A 21,030-nucleotide genomic window follows, 5' to 3' on the forward strand; every position below is an offset into this window, starting at 1 on the left:
TGAAAAGAAATATGCACGTAGAATAATCCTGTTACTGTAAGTGAAATATGAATGAAGTAAACAACAACTCTGGACACAGTTGATTTGTTACTTAGACATGTGGATCTACAATTTTAGATGTACCTTTACCCGGAATCGAACTCCAACTTTCCATGTTAAGAGCAAGAACCTAACCACTTAGTAACGAGGAAGCTCGCCTCAACTTTGGGTATGTTTACTAACGTTACTATAGAAAAGAAAATTGACAAAATATATTTGTGGAATATTTAAGAGACTGGAGCTTAGAAGAACGTGAGCCTTAGCCTTATTTCAATTTGAAATGCAGAACATGACGCTGAACAGTAGAATGACTTTTTGTTTTCACTCAAGACATTCAGAACTACGAGTTAATGGATAATCACAACTTTTAAGAGCTATTTAAAATCTATATACGCCTTCAACTTGCATTCTTCTCAGCTCCGTATAATGCTTGAGCATTTAGACAAAGAAATCTTTCGAAAGGTGAAAGGATATTTCCAAGATTATATTTAACTTTCATTATTACTCACTCTTTAATCACTTAACAATCAAGAAGTAATTAATTTCTTGCTTGTGATGTAACCTTATACGTAATACATAATTACAAGTGGACATTTCAAATTAATAATTCACGAAAATGTCTCTTAAAAAAATAATTATGACCAGTAAAAATAAGGAACAATCAAATCAACAGCTTAAAAAAAAAAATCTAACGACATTTCAACTCTACACCGTGGACGAAACGTGGAATGACATATTATAAAGGTTGATGTGAACATGTCACGGATTGTAGATTATATAATAAGAACGATACCTAATTCCTGAACAACAGCGATGAAGAGAAACATTACTTCTGAAAGCTCTGTTTGTGTTTATAATGCGGAAACTAGTTAAGTTAGAAGTAATACACTTTCCTTCTAAGTACATTTTATTGTTTGAAGCAATTTGCGTTGTGTAGTCTCTATATATCTACGCTCGTGTAATGGTGAGGTGTATCTTGGCGGTTCGTTTGTTTACCTAAGTTCCTCTGCCTGGGCGAGACTTGTTATACTGAAGTTTACCTTTCTGCAGCACTCCGGTGAGAGAGCTCTGCTGTGGGATTTTTTCTCCCCTTTCCTTAGTGTTCCTTTCTTTTATTTTTTTAAAGGGGAAAAATACAACACGGAGCTGCTAAACAGTGAAAGGTGGTTAAGTTAATAGATGTAAAAAAGTACTTTTAATCTTCGCTCTACATTTTGCTCACCATTTCATAACGCTATATATTATATTTCACAAAGGGCTACTAAATACAACTTCACATTTACATGACGCAAAATTTTATTTATTTATTATTTACTACATAAACTTCTCTGGTTCTGATATTTTACCGTAGCGTTTCTCAAACTGTGTCCCGCTAAACACACGTGGTCCTCGAGCTTTGTTCTTGGTCTTCTTAGATTGAACATCTGAACAAGTCGATTACAAGATTTAATAAGGAAAATATTATACAAATTCTAATAGGTTTATACTATACAAAACTCTATATAGCTTTCAATTATTAAAAAAAATATTAATATGTATTTCACTTTATTAATACAAACATAAAATTAAGGGAATTATAATTATTATTAATTACAAGAACGTATAAAAACGCATACGGCTAAAGCGTAATTACAAGTGAGAAATTTGCTTTCGAAGGGGACAAAACTATGATGGTCTGTGGAACATTCTGACTAATGAAAGTGGCTCCCACTAAAAAAAGAAAAAAAAGTTTGAGAAATGATACTTTAGCGCTTATTACTACTTCTGTCAATGACATAGATTCTCGACAATTATACGTCCTATATGAACACTTCTGGAAAATGTTAACATAGTTTACATTAAAGACAATGTATTTCATAATAGATAACTATCCAGATCTTACATACAGTACATTTTAGCAGCTAACATCTACTGGCACAAATCTCGTCTTTGAGTCTTGATAATAGACCAGTCCGTATTAGTTTACAAAACATGATCATGGAATGGAAAAGAATATAACACTACTTAATACGTCTGTAGATCTGTACCTTCAGCTACTACAAAAAATAAATAAATAAATAAATAAATAAATAAATAAATAAATAAATAAATAAATAAATAAAATAAATAAATACATAAATAAAAAATAAAATAAAATAAATAAAATAAATCGTTTACCAGAGTTTTTATATGGAAATTACAACCAAATAAAAGATTACTTTACATTTTGAAGATTTTTTTTTTTTTTAATCGGACGTACTAAGCAACTGGGAAGTATAGACATTTTAGAACAAAATTTCCTGTCGACTTGTATGTAAATAGTGTGTCTGTTCTAATGTAGGCCTTCAACTATTACACTTAATATTGATACGAGATCTCAAAGGAAATAGCAGCTCAAAGATGACGACCTAGACTTCCAGGCACAATAATAATTTCAGAAGGATAGCCAAGCCCGTAGGGGAAATTTTTCCGATCGTGCTCAATGTGGATTGCCAGAATTGTTGGTATACTTCTTTCACGCGCTGGGTATCGAGAGCCCTCCTCTCCCTCGGGGAAATCTGAAATTATCACTGGCCAGGCAGCTTTATATTTGTCGTTTTATTTGTTCTTATTTCTTTTCTTTTGTACATAAGGAAGATATTTCGAGGATCGGAAAACATTAAAATTATATCTGTGTGTATTATTATGTATACACACTAATTTTAAAAAAAGTAACTTGAATTATTTGACATTGCGCGTCACCAAATTGTTCATATAAAACCATCAGTACACGTGTCGATATGAAGGCTACTTTTCCAATTGATTGGATAGATGTAAGCATGCCATTTTGTTGTTAATTAACTGTATTGGAATTCCTCCATCCATCTCCGAAAATAGAAATAACTTCTACTTATTATTCGCTTTATACACGAACATTCCATGTAATTTCACAAATTGCCAGTAGACATTTTGAGTGCTAAGCTTTGGGTACAAAGGTACCACGAGTGGCTTGCAGTGTTTGCGCTGCAGACCTACTATGCGAATAGGAAAAAAATCGAAAGGTATTACTACGTGCTGAAGCAAAATGAGATTATATCTGAATAATTAACAAATCTACAAATACAGGCATTCTGATATTTAATTAACAACTTTTCTATGTTCGCCTGTGAGAAGGAAATAATGCTCTCGACACTTGCAGCGATGCGTTTTCAATTATGAATATTGTGACCAAAAATGAATCAAAAATGAAACAAATGAATGTTTCTTCTATTCAGAAAACAAGTTATCTACTGTAAAATTAAGTGGACAATCAAAAACACAAGCGTAAAAACCACCGAACATCGGCTAAAGAGTTACTCTCATGAATAAGTGTTTATCATGAGTAATGAGTAATTTATCTATTACGTATACAGCGACAGAGATCAATTTTACTACCACAAAAAATAATTTTTAAATACTTCAATCTTTTAATGTTGTTTAAGCTGAAAACAGTTGTTGGTGAACGCATTTTATACATTAGCAAATTCATTCTCAAGTACGTATGTATATGTAAGTTACATCAGAATAACCACGTCAAAATTAAACAAGGAACAAGTGTCCTATTTAAAGTTTAGATAGATCATTAGTGTCTTCGAAATCCAAGTAGAAAGATACATAGGGCGCCCCAGCAATATCAACTGTTTCATATGCAATTGGAATCGAGCAAAGCATACCACATGGCGACTTAGACTACTCAAAAAGTATGATGTTCTCAGCTTTTGTGTTTTCTTTCATCTTAATAATCTGAGTACTATCTATTATCGATTAAAAGCTTCAAAACAAGTATTCAGAAATATATATAAAAATGTAGAAAACAAGTAAAAAATCATATTTATTAAATTTTTGAGTTCATTTTACACCAGAAATTGTAAGGACAAGGGCAAGTTTAAGCTTCAGAACTCAAGTTCAGTAAGATCCCTAAAAACCCTTTGATTTAACATTTGAAAAGAATAAAAAAAAATAATGTAGTATTATTTATTTCGCAATATTATTACGAATATCACATCAGAAAAATGAAAAACTAAGCCTACAACCATATGAATCTCCAATGCTGAAACAAAAATACTTAAATAATTAAGTAGTTATTACAACAGAAATGAAATTGGAAATTCGCAATACTTTAATTATTATTCACCAACATTGTATTTTCAGGATGCTGATATGTTGGCGTAAGGAAAAAAAAAAAAAAAAAAAAAAAAAAACGAAGATAGAAATTGCTCAGACAGAACGACCAGGTGATGAGAATGAAATATCATAAAGTAAAAGCGCATTACTTTGCAGTGCGCTGACAAACTAGAGGCTCGGTCGTTCCTCACCTTATACCTTCTGTCCTTCCAGCTCTCTCATTAAATCCAATTAGCTAGCGACGCCCGTTCAAGCTGTTTGAATAATAATTAACCCCCCACCTCATCTCGACCCTACCTTTTCCTGCAGCTTCCCCAAGTTGCAAGTCTGTACAAGGGATTGCTTCTGATGTGCAAACGGGCCCTCGAAACCGTGCTGAACAAATATCTCGACGGTATTTTAGTATGAAAACAAACTGAAATCGTCTATGCACAGCGACAGATGGATTAATACTCATCCTTGCTTGACAGCAATTATTAATGCCCTTAACATTCCGGATTATGATTTCTTGAAATGTCCAATTATAATCTCTGTTTCGGTGACATCAGCTTAACAGTGTTATTATCGTCACAAATCTGCATATCTCTTACGTAGAATATATAAGCAAATAACGAAGATATTTGTAACATGTTATTTAATTTTACGAAATTATTTTTAGATATTATATATATAAAATATTTTATTCGTAGTTTTCTAGACCATTATGGAAAAACTACTGTCTTAATCACCAACACATTTATAGGCAAAATACATATGTAGATTGTGTGTGTGTTACTGTAATTTTTAATATCGTGTATGATATTTTTCTTGTTAGAAATACAATGTACTAAATTTTAACACGTTTAAATGACTTGATATATGACGTAAAATTTACACAGGAGAGAATTTGGCTGATTTAATTTCTATTTATTGCGCATTTATATTAAATTGCATCCTTCTGTGTAGCCTTAACTTTATGTTGAGATTGACATGTGTATTCTGTGTACTTATTATTGGAAAGAGCATGTAGTTCACGTGCTTATATTAAGATTAGACATCAGAATTGTTTTCTACTTCTTTCACCAGGTAAATATATAAATGGTGGCTGAATTACGGACTTAGATCATTTGCTCCCACTTTTCACTTTCCCTCAAATAGCATTGATAAATTGCCACTGACATTCACTGGGTGAACATCCCATATAAATTGTTCATATCATACACAAAGTGACTTTAACTTACGTATAAAACACGGAACACCCAGAGCAAATCCTAAAGTTAAACGGTCACATAGTCTTCTCACCATGACAAAATACATTTTCATATATTACCTTTAAAAAAAATGCTGCATTTCGGCAACTGAACATATATTTACCGTAAACTGCAGCATATACTTTCAGGTTAATTATGCGCTGTTTTGAAATCAATTGGATACCCCTGCCAAAAAAAAAAAAAGTTATTTCCCCTCATTATTATCTTCTAAGTTATAGAATAAAGACGAGGAGGTAATTACTACGTAAACAGGATTGGCAAGCGCACTTCAGAACTTGGCAGTATAATCTCAAAAACAAGGTTATTAATTTTGCAAAACTACAATAAGTGGTTCCGCAAGGATTTCAAGTAGTCGACCACGTGCAAGAATTTGGAATCTTCCTCCAAATAGTAAAACGTGTAGGAAGATATTGCCGCCAGTAAAATTGAACTAAAGTATCTGCAATATGAGTTTTCCGGTGATGTTCCTAAGTTAGATTGACTGTTTATTTCAGCACGTCAACAACATTTAAAGCTAAGATTAGTTTTCTTATCCACTGGAAAACAAACTTTAAATCTAAACATGTGGTTAAATATTGTGCATAAGTGGGTAGCGCTTTTTCTTTTCTGTTTGATTATACAGCTTAATCGATTATAGGAATTGATCAGGGCTCGAAAAATGCCGGTCGTCAGGTCGCCATGGAGACTGAAAATATGGGTCTGGCGCCTAGGTTAACACGAATGGCTCAGCATTAGAGGATTTTGATCCATCCATAAAATCAAACAATTGATATTTCAGTGCTCGAACCACACAACATGTACACACTCCTACTTTTCCAAACTTCCCTTAGGTTGCCTTAAAATCTTTTGAGGGATAGCCTGTAGGCCGAATTAAACTCTAACTTTTTAAACCAGTAACTAAAACTTAAGGCTAAAACATTAACCCTGTGTATCAAATTGGATTTGTATTAGTGTGGCGCCTGGTTTTCAAAACTAATGTATAGGTCAAACTAAAATTTTTCGAGCCCTGAGATTCAACTTACAGGCTCAGCTTTTTTTCAACTAAGATTGGATATTTTTATCTCATAGACGATAGAACTAATAAAATAATACAACTGGTCCCAGGTTAGATTCCCGGTGCGGACACTCGGTCGAAAAAGATGTCAGTTTTTTTTCTAGGCCATCCGTCCTGAGTAAGGTTTCTTTGGTTTTCCTCATTCACACCAGACAAATTCCGGGATGGTACCTAACACAAAGGTCTTAGTCTCCTTCCATCCTTCCCCAATCATTTCTTTCTTCCTATCCTCAGATAGTGAATGTTATCACTGACGGATGTCGCCCTTATACATGACAGGCTAAAGTGGCCACAGAAGTCTAATTCCTAATTCCTAAAAAAGAATACAACTAAAAGATGCTACAAAATCATCCATAGTATACAACCATCCAAACGAACCTACTCCAATGTAATTGATGCAAAAAGAAAGAGCAAAAATAAATGAAGAAAAAACAATCACGTGAATAGTTAAGTTTAATGATGGCTCCCTCAAACACTTCCACACACACACACACACATTCTAGTACACAACCGAAGTAAGCAGTCCTGAAAAGTCCTTGAAACCTAACATGGCGGCGATTAATTTTTGAACATGTTTTAGCTATTATTCAGAAACGCTAATTCACTACAGGACTAAGCAAACGGGTCACGTTAATAAAATGTTAATCATTAGAGTGTACGTGATTCAGGTTTTAATGTAGTTACACCAGACTCACAACGCTTTCTTCCACAGGCAACATGCAAATCTTCTTACACATAACCGGAAAAGAACTATTAGGCATATTAATGGTACACCAATGCACCATTACATTTCAAAATGATGGCAATGAAGAGGATATCTGTGGAAAAAAAAAATAAAACAATTGCCCTGAAACAAAAAACCACCCATGAAAAAACAAAACCTCAAGAATCCTAATATTCAATAATCCTGTCCTAATCAAATTGATGTCGATCCTTAATGGTGATAAAAAGAAAGTAGAAGTACAGAATAATTGTTTTCGGCTCCTTTTTTCCACTTAACTTTGTTCAAATACACAAAACAATGAAAACAAAATAAGGAGAACTGAAGACGTGCACGTGTTTTTTGTTGTTTTTTCTTCTTCTTTTTTTTTTAAAAAATCATTCTGCAAAGGTGTCCATGAAGTTAGGCGAATTAGCAGCAACGTTAGGTATCACCTGCTTATCGCCAACCATTTCACAACAAAGAGTTGGCATTAACAATTAATTGAGCAAAAAAACAAATTCCATGTATTTAATGAACGATTTAGAGGATATATGAAGTTAAATTTACACAGGAGAGAATTTGGCTAATTTACTTTCTTCTTATTGCGTATGCATATTATATTACATCCTTCTGTGAATTAATATATAAGGACTTTGAAAAGGGGTTGATTCTAAGATAATACAAATAAACATACAAGTTTTTGCTGCATAAATCAACAAAAGAAATTGGACAGCAACAGTTGAATAATTACACCATTATCTGTAATATGTAAACAAACAGAAAACAACGTATGTTATTGTAAAAATAAATTAACTAATTAATGGTTATCAAGCGATCTCTGGAACTGAACATTTGAGGATTTTTATATATTCTGGAAGCAGATATGCATTCACATATATCATTTTAAAAGTACACTGGTACTTGTAGATTTTATTATATAAAGGGTAATGACTATCTTGTTGGAATCAATTAAAAGTTCAATGGTTCTTTCAGATTTTATTATATACCGAGTAATGGCGAACTTGTTGGAATCAAAACATCAAGAACAAATCAACTCTAGTCTACTCAATAATGCAATGCGGTTTGGTTTCAATTATACACATAATTATGTAGGAGCAGCGGCTGACAGGTAGAGCGTTTACCTCTGATGTGAGGGTCCTTACTTTGATCGCTGCCCTTGTGTGGTGAAGAACATCGCGTCCATGATTTTTCTTCAGGTTCTCCCGACATTGTCACTCCATTGTTCCATAGTTATTCATTTTAATTAATAATGTCTTCTTTAGTCTAAAGAACACAATCATGGGACGATATATTGAAAATTTCAGATTTTTTGATCATGTAGCCCAAAAGAGACGGATAATAAATATAAGTGAATGAAGTTAGAAGAATTAGTAAGATAATATGTACAGAGTGCACCAAAAGTCAAGGGTTATGAGCCAACTTCGCTATGAATAAATATATTTTTTTAAAAAAATGGAAAGAATGTCGAAAATAGATTACTTCCAATCTAAAATTGTGGATTTCCTTTTCTTTCTTAATTGCACCAGCCGCTCGGGCTCCACACTGATAAGACGCCAGGTGTTAAATGAAAACGCAAGGTTTCCAGTTTAGCAGGCTGATTGAACGGAACGTTAGAATACGCGAAATGACTCGGGAGAAACGCTTGTATTGTCATATGAGGGAATCTAGAACATCTCGCACCCATTTCCCAGAAACGATTAGAGGTTAGTGTACGCGCCTTTGGCATGAGAAACCCGGGTTCAATTCCCGAACGGAGCGCATGTTCTTCGGATTCCACGTTAATCCGTAGGTTCACGTCTCCGCTAAACTGTAAACCGAATCAAATCATCAAACCAAACCCTGAAATATTTGTATGGTGAAGGTGCAAGGGATCAGTCTTTTGAATTAGAAACCTTGCTTTTTCATTTACCAAAGGATGTCTTACCACTGTGCAGCCTGAATCACTGGTGTGATTGGAAAGTTTCACCATTTTAGAGTAAAAACCACCTATTTCCAACAACTTTCTTCTTTTCCATTTCCCGTACATTTACTCATAACAGAGTTGGCCTATATCCTCAGACTTTCGACATACCCTGTACAAGAAATAATGGAAAAATCCCAAGAAAACTCAAGGACACAAAGCTGTCCATCATGAAATTGATATAACCATTGGATCGAATCAAGCGTCTTTAGCTCCAGATATGAGTGCTTTAGTAGTAAATAAAATCGTATCCCTCATACATGTATATGCTTCCAATAATATGATTCCACCGTTATAAGCCTTGCAGGCTATATCTAAAAATTTGTTAACCAAATGATAAAAATAAAAAGAAATAAACTCTGCTTACACTGTAAAGAGAATCACAGGAAACACACATTTATTTTTATCTCTGGAAGTTTCAATTTTGTCCGGTAGATGACAGCAACTGGAAGATGTTTACTACCATCTAACAGCGTGGTGTGCAACTTGTAGTATTCTAGAATTATACTCCTTTGTTTCACTGGTTGAAAATTGAATTATATAACTAACGTTAAAGTCACCGTTACCCACGAAGATGTTAACAAATGACTCCATTACTAAATCAGACTAGCTAATGATTCTACCTCTCTAAGAAAAGTTTGAGAATTCGCTTCCGTTCAAGAATTATCGTGTGGAGTAACGGATGTACGAACATTACAATTTTATAAAGCCCACTTGAGTAATCCTACTGATTGCACTACGTCCATGTGCTACAATACCAACGGTAATAGTATAGGGATTGTCAAAGATATTCGCTTATACATGTCTGCACATTTAGTCAAAAACTTTCACGAAGATTACGCTTGGTTCTTCATCTAATACAATCCTGGTTTGAGTTCGCCTAGAATGTACAGAGAATGCATCGTCACAATATTAATAATAAACAAAGTGATCTTTGTGGAATACGCATAAAAGATCCATTCGTTATCGTCGTCATATTTTAGGAGTGGCAGTCATGATCGGCATGAGTCAGTGAAAATGTCTTGTGTCCTGGTCAAACTGTTCTCAAATAGCAACTGAACTTCCTTTCTCTTCTGTTTTTTCTCTCCTTTTAGGTGAAGTGTGATGGCACTTCCTGCTAGCGAACACAAGAACTTCAATTTTGTAGTAGCTTTGACGAAGAGAAAAAAGTATAATATTTTCAACGAACTTAAAAAGTTCGGTATTGAATTCTCTATGTCTCTGTGTGTATATGTGTGTATGTAATTTACGATTTTTTTACTTTATGTTGAGCCCTCCGTTCGAAAGGGTATCAAAACTACCTGCGAAGGTGACGAAACTTTTCGCGTCACTCTTACCGTTCCAAAGATATTGGCCAAAAAATGGCCGATTTCCGGAGATTTAAGGAGTTATATCTCCGGAACCCAAAGTTAGAGAGAGACTATATTGGTGCTGGTCAGTACCTAAGGGGATGGTGAACCTTTTGGTATCAAATAGTAACCGGTGACCACTGTCCAACTGACCACTCGCTTGGGCACTGGCCTCAAGCTGATATCGGTACCAAAATGCTTATCATTCTCATAGGTATTGACCAACACCAATGTCACTTCTCTATGACTTACCGTTCCCGAGAAATTGGCTAAAAAAAAAGTTCCCATTTTGGGAGATTTAAGGAGCCAGATCTCGGGAACCGTAAGTCACAGGAGAGATGATATTTTGCTAATTTTTGTGAAAAACAGCAGAAGGAGTGCATAGAAAGATTTACTTTTACATGTAAGAACAATCACAGTTATCCTTTCCGCTCTATTCTTTTTAAGTTCGTTCTGGCAATGTTCTTGGAGCATTCTCAACTGTTTTTTCTAGACAGTATACGACTATTGCTCTTTCCAGAGAAGTAGGATTTGGATATTACAGAAAAATATTAACTACTCATTCTTTGATGCATAAAAGTCTACACTACACAGTCAACATTGTCTAATAATTAATGATTATTTTTTTTAAAAAAGAAATCCTATGTTATCCCCTGTATTATGTTTTGAAGGAAAACATAATCAAAATAAGATATTTCACCATTTAATTTATACATGGTAAAGCTGAGCTGCGCTGTGCATGTAATAAAATTAATGTTATGAGAGGAACTGCAACAACATTGCGTCATTATAGCAACTCTTTGGGAAACAATAACAAAAGTTCGCTGGGTGCTGTTGTTATTTTTACTTGGTATGAATAAATAGCTCATTACGCAAATGGAATTGATCATCCTGTCGAGATGAATTTTGCACAAAACACACAGTTTGAATGGACGTTACAACTAGACGAAAAGCGATGTTCTATTGCAACGTTTACACGTATTATTATTATTATTATTATTATTATTATTATTATTATTATTATTATTATTATTATTAGTAGTAGTAGTAGTAGTAGTAGTAGTAGTAGTAGTAGTAGTAGTAGTTGATGTTGTTGTTGTTGTAGTAGTAGTAGTAGAATAGGTTGGAAAAACAAAGTTTCTGCGTTCACTTTGCATTTTCTGTTTATAACTAGGGGACCGAAAAAAGTGATTACATCCAAACTTTGTACAGCGATAATAGATGTTGTTCCCAGCAGAAACGGGGACATTACGAAAAAATTAAGAAATACAATTACAGACACTTGTAATGATGGTATCGAAAAGAGAAAAAAAAAAAGACACGAAGATTTGCTGGTTAGAAGAAACTAACGAGCACGTAGTAGCGAAAGGTAGAGGGGGGGGGATTGAAAGAGGATCTGTTTAGGATTATTAAGAAGAAATTTTCTTGTTATCGATATGATAGAAAGCGTAGTGGAGGTAAAAGGGAATAAAATTGCAATTAATGAATGCCATAACCATTGGCGGCTCTTGAGGGAAATCTCACCAGTAAAAATTTAAATTTTATCACCATAGCATTGCTAAAAACTAAGGCAATAGTGCTTCATAGTTTCAGAAATCTATGTTCAGGAATTACTACATTAGATAAGCTTTATACTATTGGTTTGCAGAGAGGACGTTTAAACTTTTAACGAGGTAACTTCCCTTAGGATCTGATACTGTATATAATAAACGGTAATTCCTACATCAAAACAAAGAGAGACGTGTAAATATACTTTCTCGATTTGCATCCCGTGATTGCAGAATAGTTATAATGATCGGTATCATGCATCAAGTGTAATTATAATTTATTTCTTTTTCCCTATCCTTCTAATACATTCTTCAGAATGTTTTCTTATCGAATGGCGTATTCTTATATTAAGATTTACCAAATTGTTCATCTTTGCCTCAATTATATGCTTCTCCTGAATTTGAGAACTATGCACTAAAATATCTCACACGAAATACCTCACTCTTTCTTTTTTTTTTCTAAAACCTTTCACTCATAAATTTACAAATAATATTTTCTCATTTTTAAAAACTTTTTTTTTCATTATTTTATACACGCATTTTAATTTTTCATTCAGATTTTGTTATCTTCAAAAACATCACTCTATACGTTTCGAAAAGTAATAAGTTTTTATACTCTTCATCATCTATTTAACGTAGCTGATAGTTTCCTTTATTTTATTTTTTTTTAATTTTATTTGTATAACTGTTTTTCATCACATCTTCTAATATCATAATTAACAAGTCATAATGAACATTACATTTTTGTAATTAGCAGAAACTCCACCTCGTTTTTTCTCATTAATTTTCTATATAAACAAAATTAACTCGGGTTTGTTTTTCTTTTTTTCTGTAAACTAAAAAATAAATTGTATTTTCGTTCACATGACAAAGTGAATGGTGAAAGAAAAAATAAAATACTGTTCTAAACTGAAAGAACAAGTTTCTTTTCTGTGATGTGCTTTGACAACAGAAAACAAGAAAGACATTTAGCGATATATACTACATTCCTCTACTCTTTTCGTTTTTGATCAACAGGCTTCAACAGCCGCCACATTTTTTCGTTACAAGAAAAGAATGAAAAGAAAATATAAAAGAAAGAAACAATAGAAAACGAGGAGAAAGAACATTGTTGCGAACATCCTTCTTCTTGTTCAAAAAACACGAAGTCTACAAATCGAATCTCTTTTTCCAATACAAGTTCTTCCACCAGAAGCACTCTTTCCCAAAGAACCTACAAGTCGTTCGGCTCTTGAGAACAGGTGAGCAGCTGCATTGATTATGCCACCACTCTATGCCTTTTGCGAACCTGATTTTTTTTATATATATATTTTTATCGTCTCCATCTTGCAATTCGTCGATAACATGTCCCTTAGCTAATTTGGCTTGTCTTATTATATAATTTCGCCTTAATAAATCAGCAGAGCAAACCAAACACGACAATTTCTTATGAATGGTGTGAAGAACTGGCGTTATTACGCGGACATTTGACACGAAAGAAAGAAATGAAGAAAAAAAGATGCGAAAGTATAACGACAAAATGAATAGAAGGAACTAATGATTCAATATTGACCGAATCATTTCTGTTGAATCGTTGAAGAAGTCTGCTTAGGAAAATATAATATGCGAATCAAAAAAAAAAAAAAAAAACTGGTTAGAATTTTGAAATACACACACACAGAAAAGAAAAAAAAACGTAATGCTTTTCCGATATTGAAACACTGGTGCTGTCGTAGTTTTTTTTTTTTTTTTTTTTAAACTTTATCGGTGCAAAAGGATATCGGATTTACTGCGCTACAACTAGGTTTACAAAGTCTGGAACCAGGATTAACTGCAAAGAGACTTTCGCTAAGAATATAAATAAATCCAGCAAAATAAAAATATACAAAATATCTTAAAACCGAGGATCTGATTCACAGTGGGTGAGCAAATTATGAAAAATGGACAAGATGGTAGAATGTTCACCTTTAATTCGAAACCTCCCAAGGTTCAATTCCAAATCATACGAGCTTGTGATAGACAAAGTGTGTCCGTGTGTTTCTTTTGGGGTTTTCCAGTTTCCACCTACCTTATCACTCACCACTTTTTCCATCTTTGGCCTTCACGCGTAGCCTAGTATGTAGAAATACGCTGAATTGATTCATTTTTCAGGTACGTGACTACTTGCCTAAAAAATTACTTACTTTCATTGGTGGCTCCAACATTTGCCCATCTTCAGAGAAACAATACTTATTAATTTAACAGAGCAGTAGCGTCATCAGTTTTAGGAGAGAAAGGAAAGGAATTCTTCACTAATATCAGCAGAGTTTCATTTTTTCATAGTATATATTACTGCATTATTAATTAATATAATTCAGGACTGGCAATTACCTCCTGGGCCCTACATGATACTCCTGCTAGGGAGTAGGAGCATGTTGTTTTGTCATTGCTGGGCATAATTTATAGAGGAAAGGTAAACTCAAGGGATGTTTCTCTAGTCCTCTGAGTGTCGAACTACATCCCGCCTTAACGTTTACAAGATTTGAACACCAACTGGAAATCGAGCCAGCAACCAGGCGCACTGAATTCGAGTGTGGTAACCATTTGATACTTCGATGACCCTACATACTATCACAAATCTATAGAGTGCATGATCAGAGGCTCGCAATTATTATCACAATGACTCGGCTAACACATTAACCAATCATTGAGCTACGCTTATTGAAACATCATCAAGTTCCTCTTCACATGCATATGAAACAAATGCTATCCCTCCCTCTTCTGCTGTCATATAGGGGAAGGGAGAGGGAGAAACCGAATGAACATAGGAAGAATTAGATCATCACGTATTGTTGATGAGCAATAACATGGAACCCTTCCGCACATACCTTCCACTCACTCACTTCACCGCTAGGGACAAAATCAAGGTTTCCAACCCAATGTACTACACCACAATAAATATTATATACGGTACATTATTATTTGATTTGAGAAACTTGCAACGGCCTGGGTCAAACTCGCCTATAAACAAAATAATCTAGTTGTTTATTCTTTTTGTCGTTATTAGTTGATACTTTTGTTATAATAGTTCTTAACTTGTATTGTCTAAAGTTAAACGAACTTAATTTCTACCACTAGTGTTCTAATAATATGCTTTAGCATTTGTTGTTTCGACAAAACGTCTAGAGAGTAGAAAGTTTTTGAGAGGTATACATGATGTTTTACTCAGTATACCTCTTAGTTTTTTTATATATATATTTTAAATTTGCTACCTACATACCTAAGTGAGACTAAACTAGTATGTCTCTAGAGGAAGTACTACATCATATCAAGTAACGTCCTAATGTTTTCTGAATCAATCATTAAATTAGATTACAATTACATTCCCGTCCAAAAAAAAAAAAAAAAAAAAATCCACTCAATTCTTAGCATTTAAATATAATGCTTGCAAAATGAAATATGCTCTCGACTAGCAAAGTACTTAACATTACTTGCTGCCTGCATTTCTTACGAAATAGCTCGAACCCATTTTAAATTGTCTTATCGCTCCAACTAACAAGTTGATTAATGACTTCCCAGTACAAACCAACCACCAAAATGCAAATTTAGACACATTTGTTGTAATTATTATTACAAACATTACGTTGATTAATATAGACAAATAGAAGAAAGGCAGAATAAAGTGATATGATAGAATTTTGTAGTAATTTCTGTCGTTGACCACTTGATGTGAAGCACGCAGATCTGTTTATTGCATGCAAATCCCCGTTTTATTAATTTGTAATGGAGTCATTGCTCATTGTATGACAGCTGAAATAACATATGTAGCTTCGCAAGCACACGACACATCACATTGTTCGTTCTGAGTTTCAAGAAATTACAGAAAGATATAAACTTACCGTTGTCATCTGGTTGATAGGAATGCGATCTGGAAGGACCTGTTCAAAGTCGATGCATTGCTGTCCAGAACCAAGGGCAAGCCAGCGAGGCGAACTGTGGGTAGCCTTCTGACAAGCACTGCGAACCGTACACCTGGAACAAAAAGAAAAAGAATAAAATTTCACACACAGCGAAAATTAATGTCTGCATTTTACCCACACCCATCCAACGTCCCATCTTCCCCTTTACACCCAACATGGAAATACGCGTTGAAGCCCCAGTAATTGCGTTGGGTTCCCTTTGCCCCTTAACCAATCGATAGCTGGCGGCGACTTGTACAAAAACCACCCCAGGTGAATTATGAGCGAACATGAAGAGCGGTGATGGTAGTGATATATATATATATATATATATATATATATATATATATATATATATATGACTGCGTGAGGGAGTGAATAAATGTGTTTGCGGGAGAGTGCGTTGCACGGGTACTGCAGTGAAGTTGACCTCAAGTTCAGCATTTTGCCCTTTCTGGTTGCTTTGGCAGTATGCGGTAATTGAGAATGCTGATTCAACTGCGACAATAAAAAAAAAGTATCACTAGACTCATTATGGATGTTGTCCGTAATGTGCTTCCTGATAACGAGATAGTTTATATACCTCAATGTAAGTGATCAATATCTTTTCCTGTCGAAAATTTAAATGTTCTCACTCTTGCACATAGATTAATAGTACTAGTCTGATAAAATAACAAATAAAACAGAAAACGAGTTGGGCTCCCGTGTTGTAAATATTATATTTAAATGTCCCATCTTGTGAAATCGTTATCCGAATATCCATCTTATTACCCAAAACAACTGAAAAGCGTGAAAATCTGTACATGCATTTACATAACATGCGAGTTCCTGCATTATTAAGACACTGAATATAGTGAAATATGAATATACTAATGTACGTATATAATGCCATTGCCAAATAAATACAGACATGTGCACATACAATGACAATATTTTTCTTCTTTATTATGCACCCTAAATAAATAACATGTCGGAGAATATCATAAAAGACATACATTAGTGACTACCTGAGTGTGTGACAAACCCCTTATATGTATGCAACCCAACTAACAGTTACATTGTGTGGGTAATCTAACTACATGGATTTCGGAACATTATTTACTAACTAATAATCATACATTTCTAAAATATCTCAGACGCATTGTTAATTTGGAATGGGCATTTGACGTGAAGTTCGATTTCATAATACAATAATTTGTAAGATTAAAATATGAAGACTATGGATGGATATAATGTTTGTTTTTATTTGTAACATCGGCCTTTATACAGTTTGGTATCTAAATTCAGGTGTCATTTTTTCTTTTCTTAAGGTAAATTAAATATTCTTTGCCTGTAATTTTACTTACTCCTATTGGTAAGAAACGAACATGATTATGTTTACTTGTTCAACCACTTTAAGTTTCCATTTTTTTAAAAAAAAAAATTAGAACATTTGATGAGATTTGAATTTATTAAATAACAATAAGCGAATCTTATGCAACGCTTAGTAAGACTATTCTGCCGTACTAAGCGAAAAGGCCTTAACTCCATTTCACCTACTTTCGAGAAAATAAGCAAAACGCGTTTTGGCTTAGGCTGTACGTTCAAATTTGTTGTATTTCAGTAAAACTTTATTAAATATCTTTTCACGATCTAAAATTTGTGTGATAATACAGTTAAAATATTTTTGCTTATGAATTGCCACTTGAGGTCTTTTTGCTTACTTTCAGTTACAGTTTTGAAACTCATTGTAAACACTCATGACGTCATTACCCCCTACCTATTGGTCAAACCACGTCAATTTCACTTTAGATAGATGTAGAATTGTACTACGAACATTCCCATACCAATATCTTGATTTTCGAAAAATGTGGAGTTAAGGTCTTTTCGCTTAGGACGGCAGTATTTTATTCTATGAATACTACTAATCTACATCATTTGATTAATAGCTCATTATAAGGAATTACAATAACAAATATGTTCCACATATTTCATGACTAATGTGTCAGATGAAAAGGCCGATAAACGATTGAAATCATATCTAGAATCGAAGTGTGAAATTACGATACTGTCTAATAATTATTACTCAATAATTTATTGCAACACTAATATTGTAAATTTTAAAAGTATTGTTACTTCTACTGCAAGTCTAATTTCAGTATTCAAATATTTTCATGATATGAATGCACTTCCATTAATTGCAAAATATGATTATAAAGAGAATACTTTTATCGTTTGACATTCATATGATAAATTGGTCTAAATCAAGGAAACTACAACTGGAACTGGCGCTATTAAAGGCGGACAACAGATATTGCATTGAAGAAAATAGCTTTCTGTTTTTTTAAAATTTCACGACAATACACAATGCTCCTCTTGTTATTTATATTATCCATATCTCCACATATAATAGTCTGTGTCAAGAGGTTATCGATGCAATGTCCTCCGGGTACAGGATTAGAAAATTTTCTATCTAACCAAATGGCAGATAGGAAGTGAGTGAGACGTACTTAGAATATAGTGTCTGGCTTTATCATTTGAAGGTTTAACTCACGATAAAAAGGTCCATTAATTAAAAAAAATATGAAAGTTTTTTTAATAAATACTTGATCTCTAGAAGCATACTACGCTTTATATTTTTTAAAATGTGTCCTTCATTATATAAACATTTTTAAGATTTATAAATACACATAAAATATGTCGACATTAATTGCAAAATATTATCTTCTTGATTTAATATGCTCAAACTGCAAACTTATAAAAAAAAACATCACTCTGCCTGCCACAGTGCATAAATACGAACTTTTACTTTCAACTGACTATATAAGCAGCAGAGCTGAACCCAAGAGCTCGATGGAATGAGCACAAAATAACAAAATAAGAAACAAAGTTTGAAACAAACTATTTATAGCAAAACTATAGAAACAAGTGCTAAATGGAGAAGGTATAATGCGGAATTCAACAATGTTTACCAAGTATATTGCAACAACCAGTTAATCCAAACGTCTACGGTAACGAAATTTCTTCTGGCAGATCGATGAGATCGAAGGGTAACACAAGGACAAATCTATGAAAAATACGGAATTAACCAAAATCCTAAATGAATTTGGTTCGGCCAGGGCCGGATTTAGCATTTTGGCGCCCCTAGGCCCAATATTTTTTCCGCCCCCTAGTCTGGTTAAAGTTACTTTTCTAAAAACCTTTAATAAAAATTATATCAGACCTATATGTTAACTGCTTAAACACCACTCCACGATGCAATTTTATCTTTACCAACAATTATTTGTTCTAATGAACTTCAAAATCAGAATGCGTTATTAGCCTTTTTTAAAAATCAATTCAGAAAGTATGTTAAGTTATGGCTATTTATTTTTATTTCTAGATATTTTTTATTTTTTTTTTCTCTCGGCCGTGCGCCCCCTGGGAGCTTGCGCCCATAGGCCCGGGCCTACCGGGCCTATTGGGAAATCCGGCCCTGGGCTCGGCTCTACTGTAGACATTTTGCTCCTGCGGCTTGAACCCGTATCCTCCTTGATTCACGCACATGCACACACTTAACACACTAAGATTATAACATTTATTTTTTTTAAGAAATATAAGTTAACACGTACTTAATGAGGATAATTAACGCAGATTAGTAGTAGTTTATGATACATCAAGTATCATATTGTTATAGTCTCCTAACAAATGTCAGGCAAGTGGTACGAAAGTGAAATTTTCCATGTAGAGGCATAGATCAAGAACATCAAACCCTGTCTAGCGAGAGGAACAAAATAGCAATTTCACATAATGAAGAGTTTATGTTGGCACAGAACATGATATGACGCATGATGCTTGATACCTCATACTTGATGCATGACTGTTTCAACTCTATGCACAGGTTAAAACAATCACTACCTCCAACGTTTGCTCGGAAAGGCCTTTGTAAAATGCTTGGATGGGATGCTACATAAATCAACTGGTTAGGTAGGCAGACACGCGTGCTGCACAGCGGGCCATTATCAGCCCGTACCAGTTTTTGATAGTATGCGTCTTCCTGCTGGGACGTTAGACAATTTTTATGATTTTTACGTCGTATAACATTGTTTCGGGGCCCTCCCGGGCAGTCAGCGGTTATGGTGGCTGTCTTTCAATCGAGAGAGCACAACTTCAATTTCCTGTGCAAACTCACAGTTCCGATATATGTGCGTAATAGATATTGACATGGAGAATGTAAAATAGACAAGTCACACAAAGGTCACCAAACAAAAGGGAAAAATAATGTAGCAAACGATTATGGAATTTTTGAGAATGGAAATGAACGACATGAAACATGTGTATAACACTAAGTTAAACTAAACTCTCTTTTTCTATACATACACACATATATCTTGATTATATACTTATTATTTTTTTAATGGTAATACATGTTTAGACACTCTAAGCCATATATATTTATTATTGCAATGATACAAAATATGCTAGTGAATTACAAGAAAGAAAATAAGCTCCACAAAGGAACGTAAATACTAATTTTACATGTAGCATTAAGGAGAAATGCATGAAGTTTAAATTGTGTCTCATGTGGTCTTATTAAAGAAAATTATATGCTATAGAAGTATTCAGCTGTTGCAAGACGGTTCCTGTGTACTCCAATATTTAATAATAATAATAATAATAATAATAATAATAATAATAATAATAATAATAATAATAATAATAATAATAATAATAATAATAATAAATTGCTGCCTCTGTGCAGCACAGGTTGAAATTGACTGTTCAAAACCTCCAATTCAGGTTATGAACTATCTTCTACAAAAGCATAATATGAACAGTTCTGCATAAAAAGAAATAGCTCACAGTAAGTTGCAGTTTACAGATTCTCTAATTATGTGTCAACGTCTCAGCTTAATGTCTATCGAATTTCAAAATACATTTTCTTGAGTATATTTTGTTCTGATACTTTAAATAACTTGTTTCGATTGGAATTGTAAGATTTGATCTCTAAAAGCATACTATGTATACTATTATATTTTTTAAATGGGTTTTTGTTTATATATAAACATATAATTTAAGTTCTATAAACAAATATACGTGTCAGCTTTAG

General features: G+C 33.6%; 1 protein-coding gene across 1 annotated transcript in view; it reads right to left on the bottom strand.

Annotated features, from left to right (window-relative positions):
* Nucleotides 1-21,030, bottom strand: part of PlexB (plexin B) — a 461,345-nt gene that overhangs the window by 97,805 nt on the left and 342,510 nt on the right. The window contains 1 exon segment of the mRNA XM_081761825.1: nucleotides 15,903-16,035. Within this exon segment, the coding sequence (XP_081617951.1) occupies nucleotides 15,903-16,035 (133 nt within the window).

The sequence above is a fragment of the Thermobia domestica genome, chromosome 6, assembly GCF_964235325.1.
Source record: "Thermobia domestica chromosome 6, izTheDome1.hap1.1, whole genome shotgun sequence".
Classification (NCBI taxonomy): Eukaryota; Metazoa; Arthropoda; class Insecta; order Zygentoma; family Lepismatidae; genus Thermobia; species Thermobia domestica.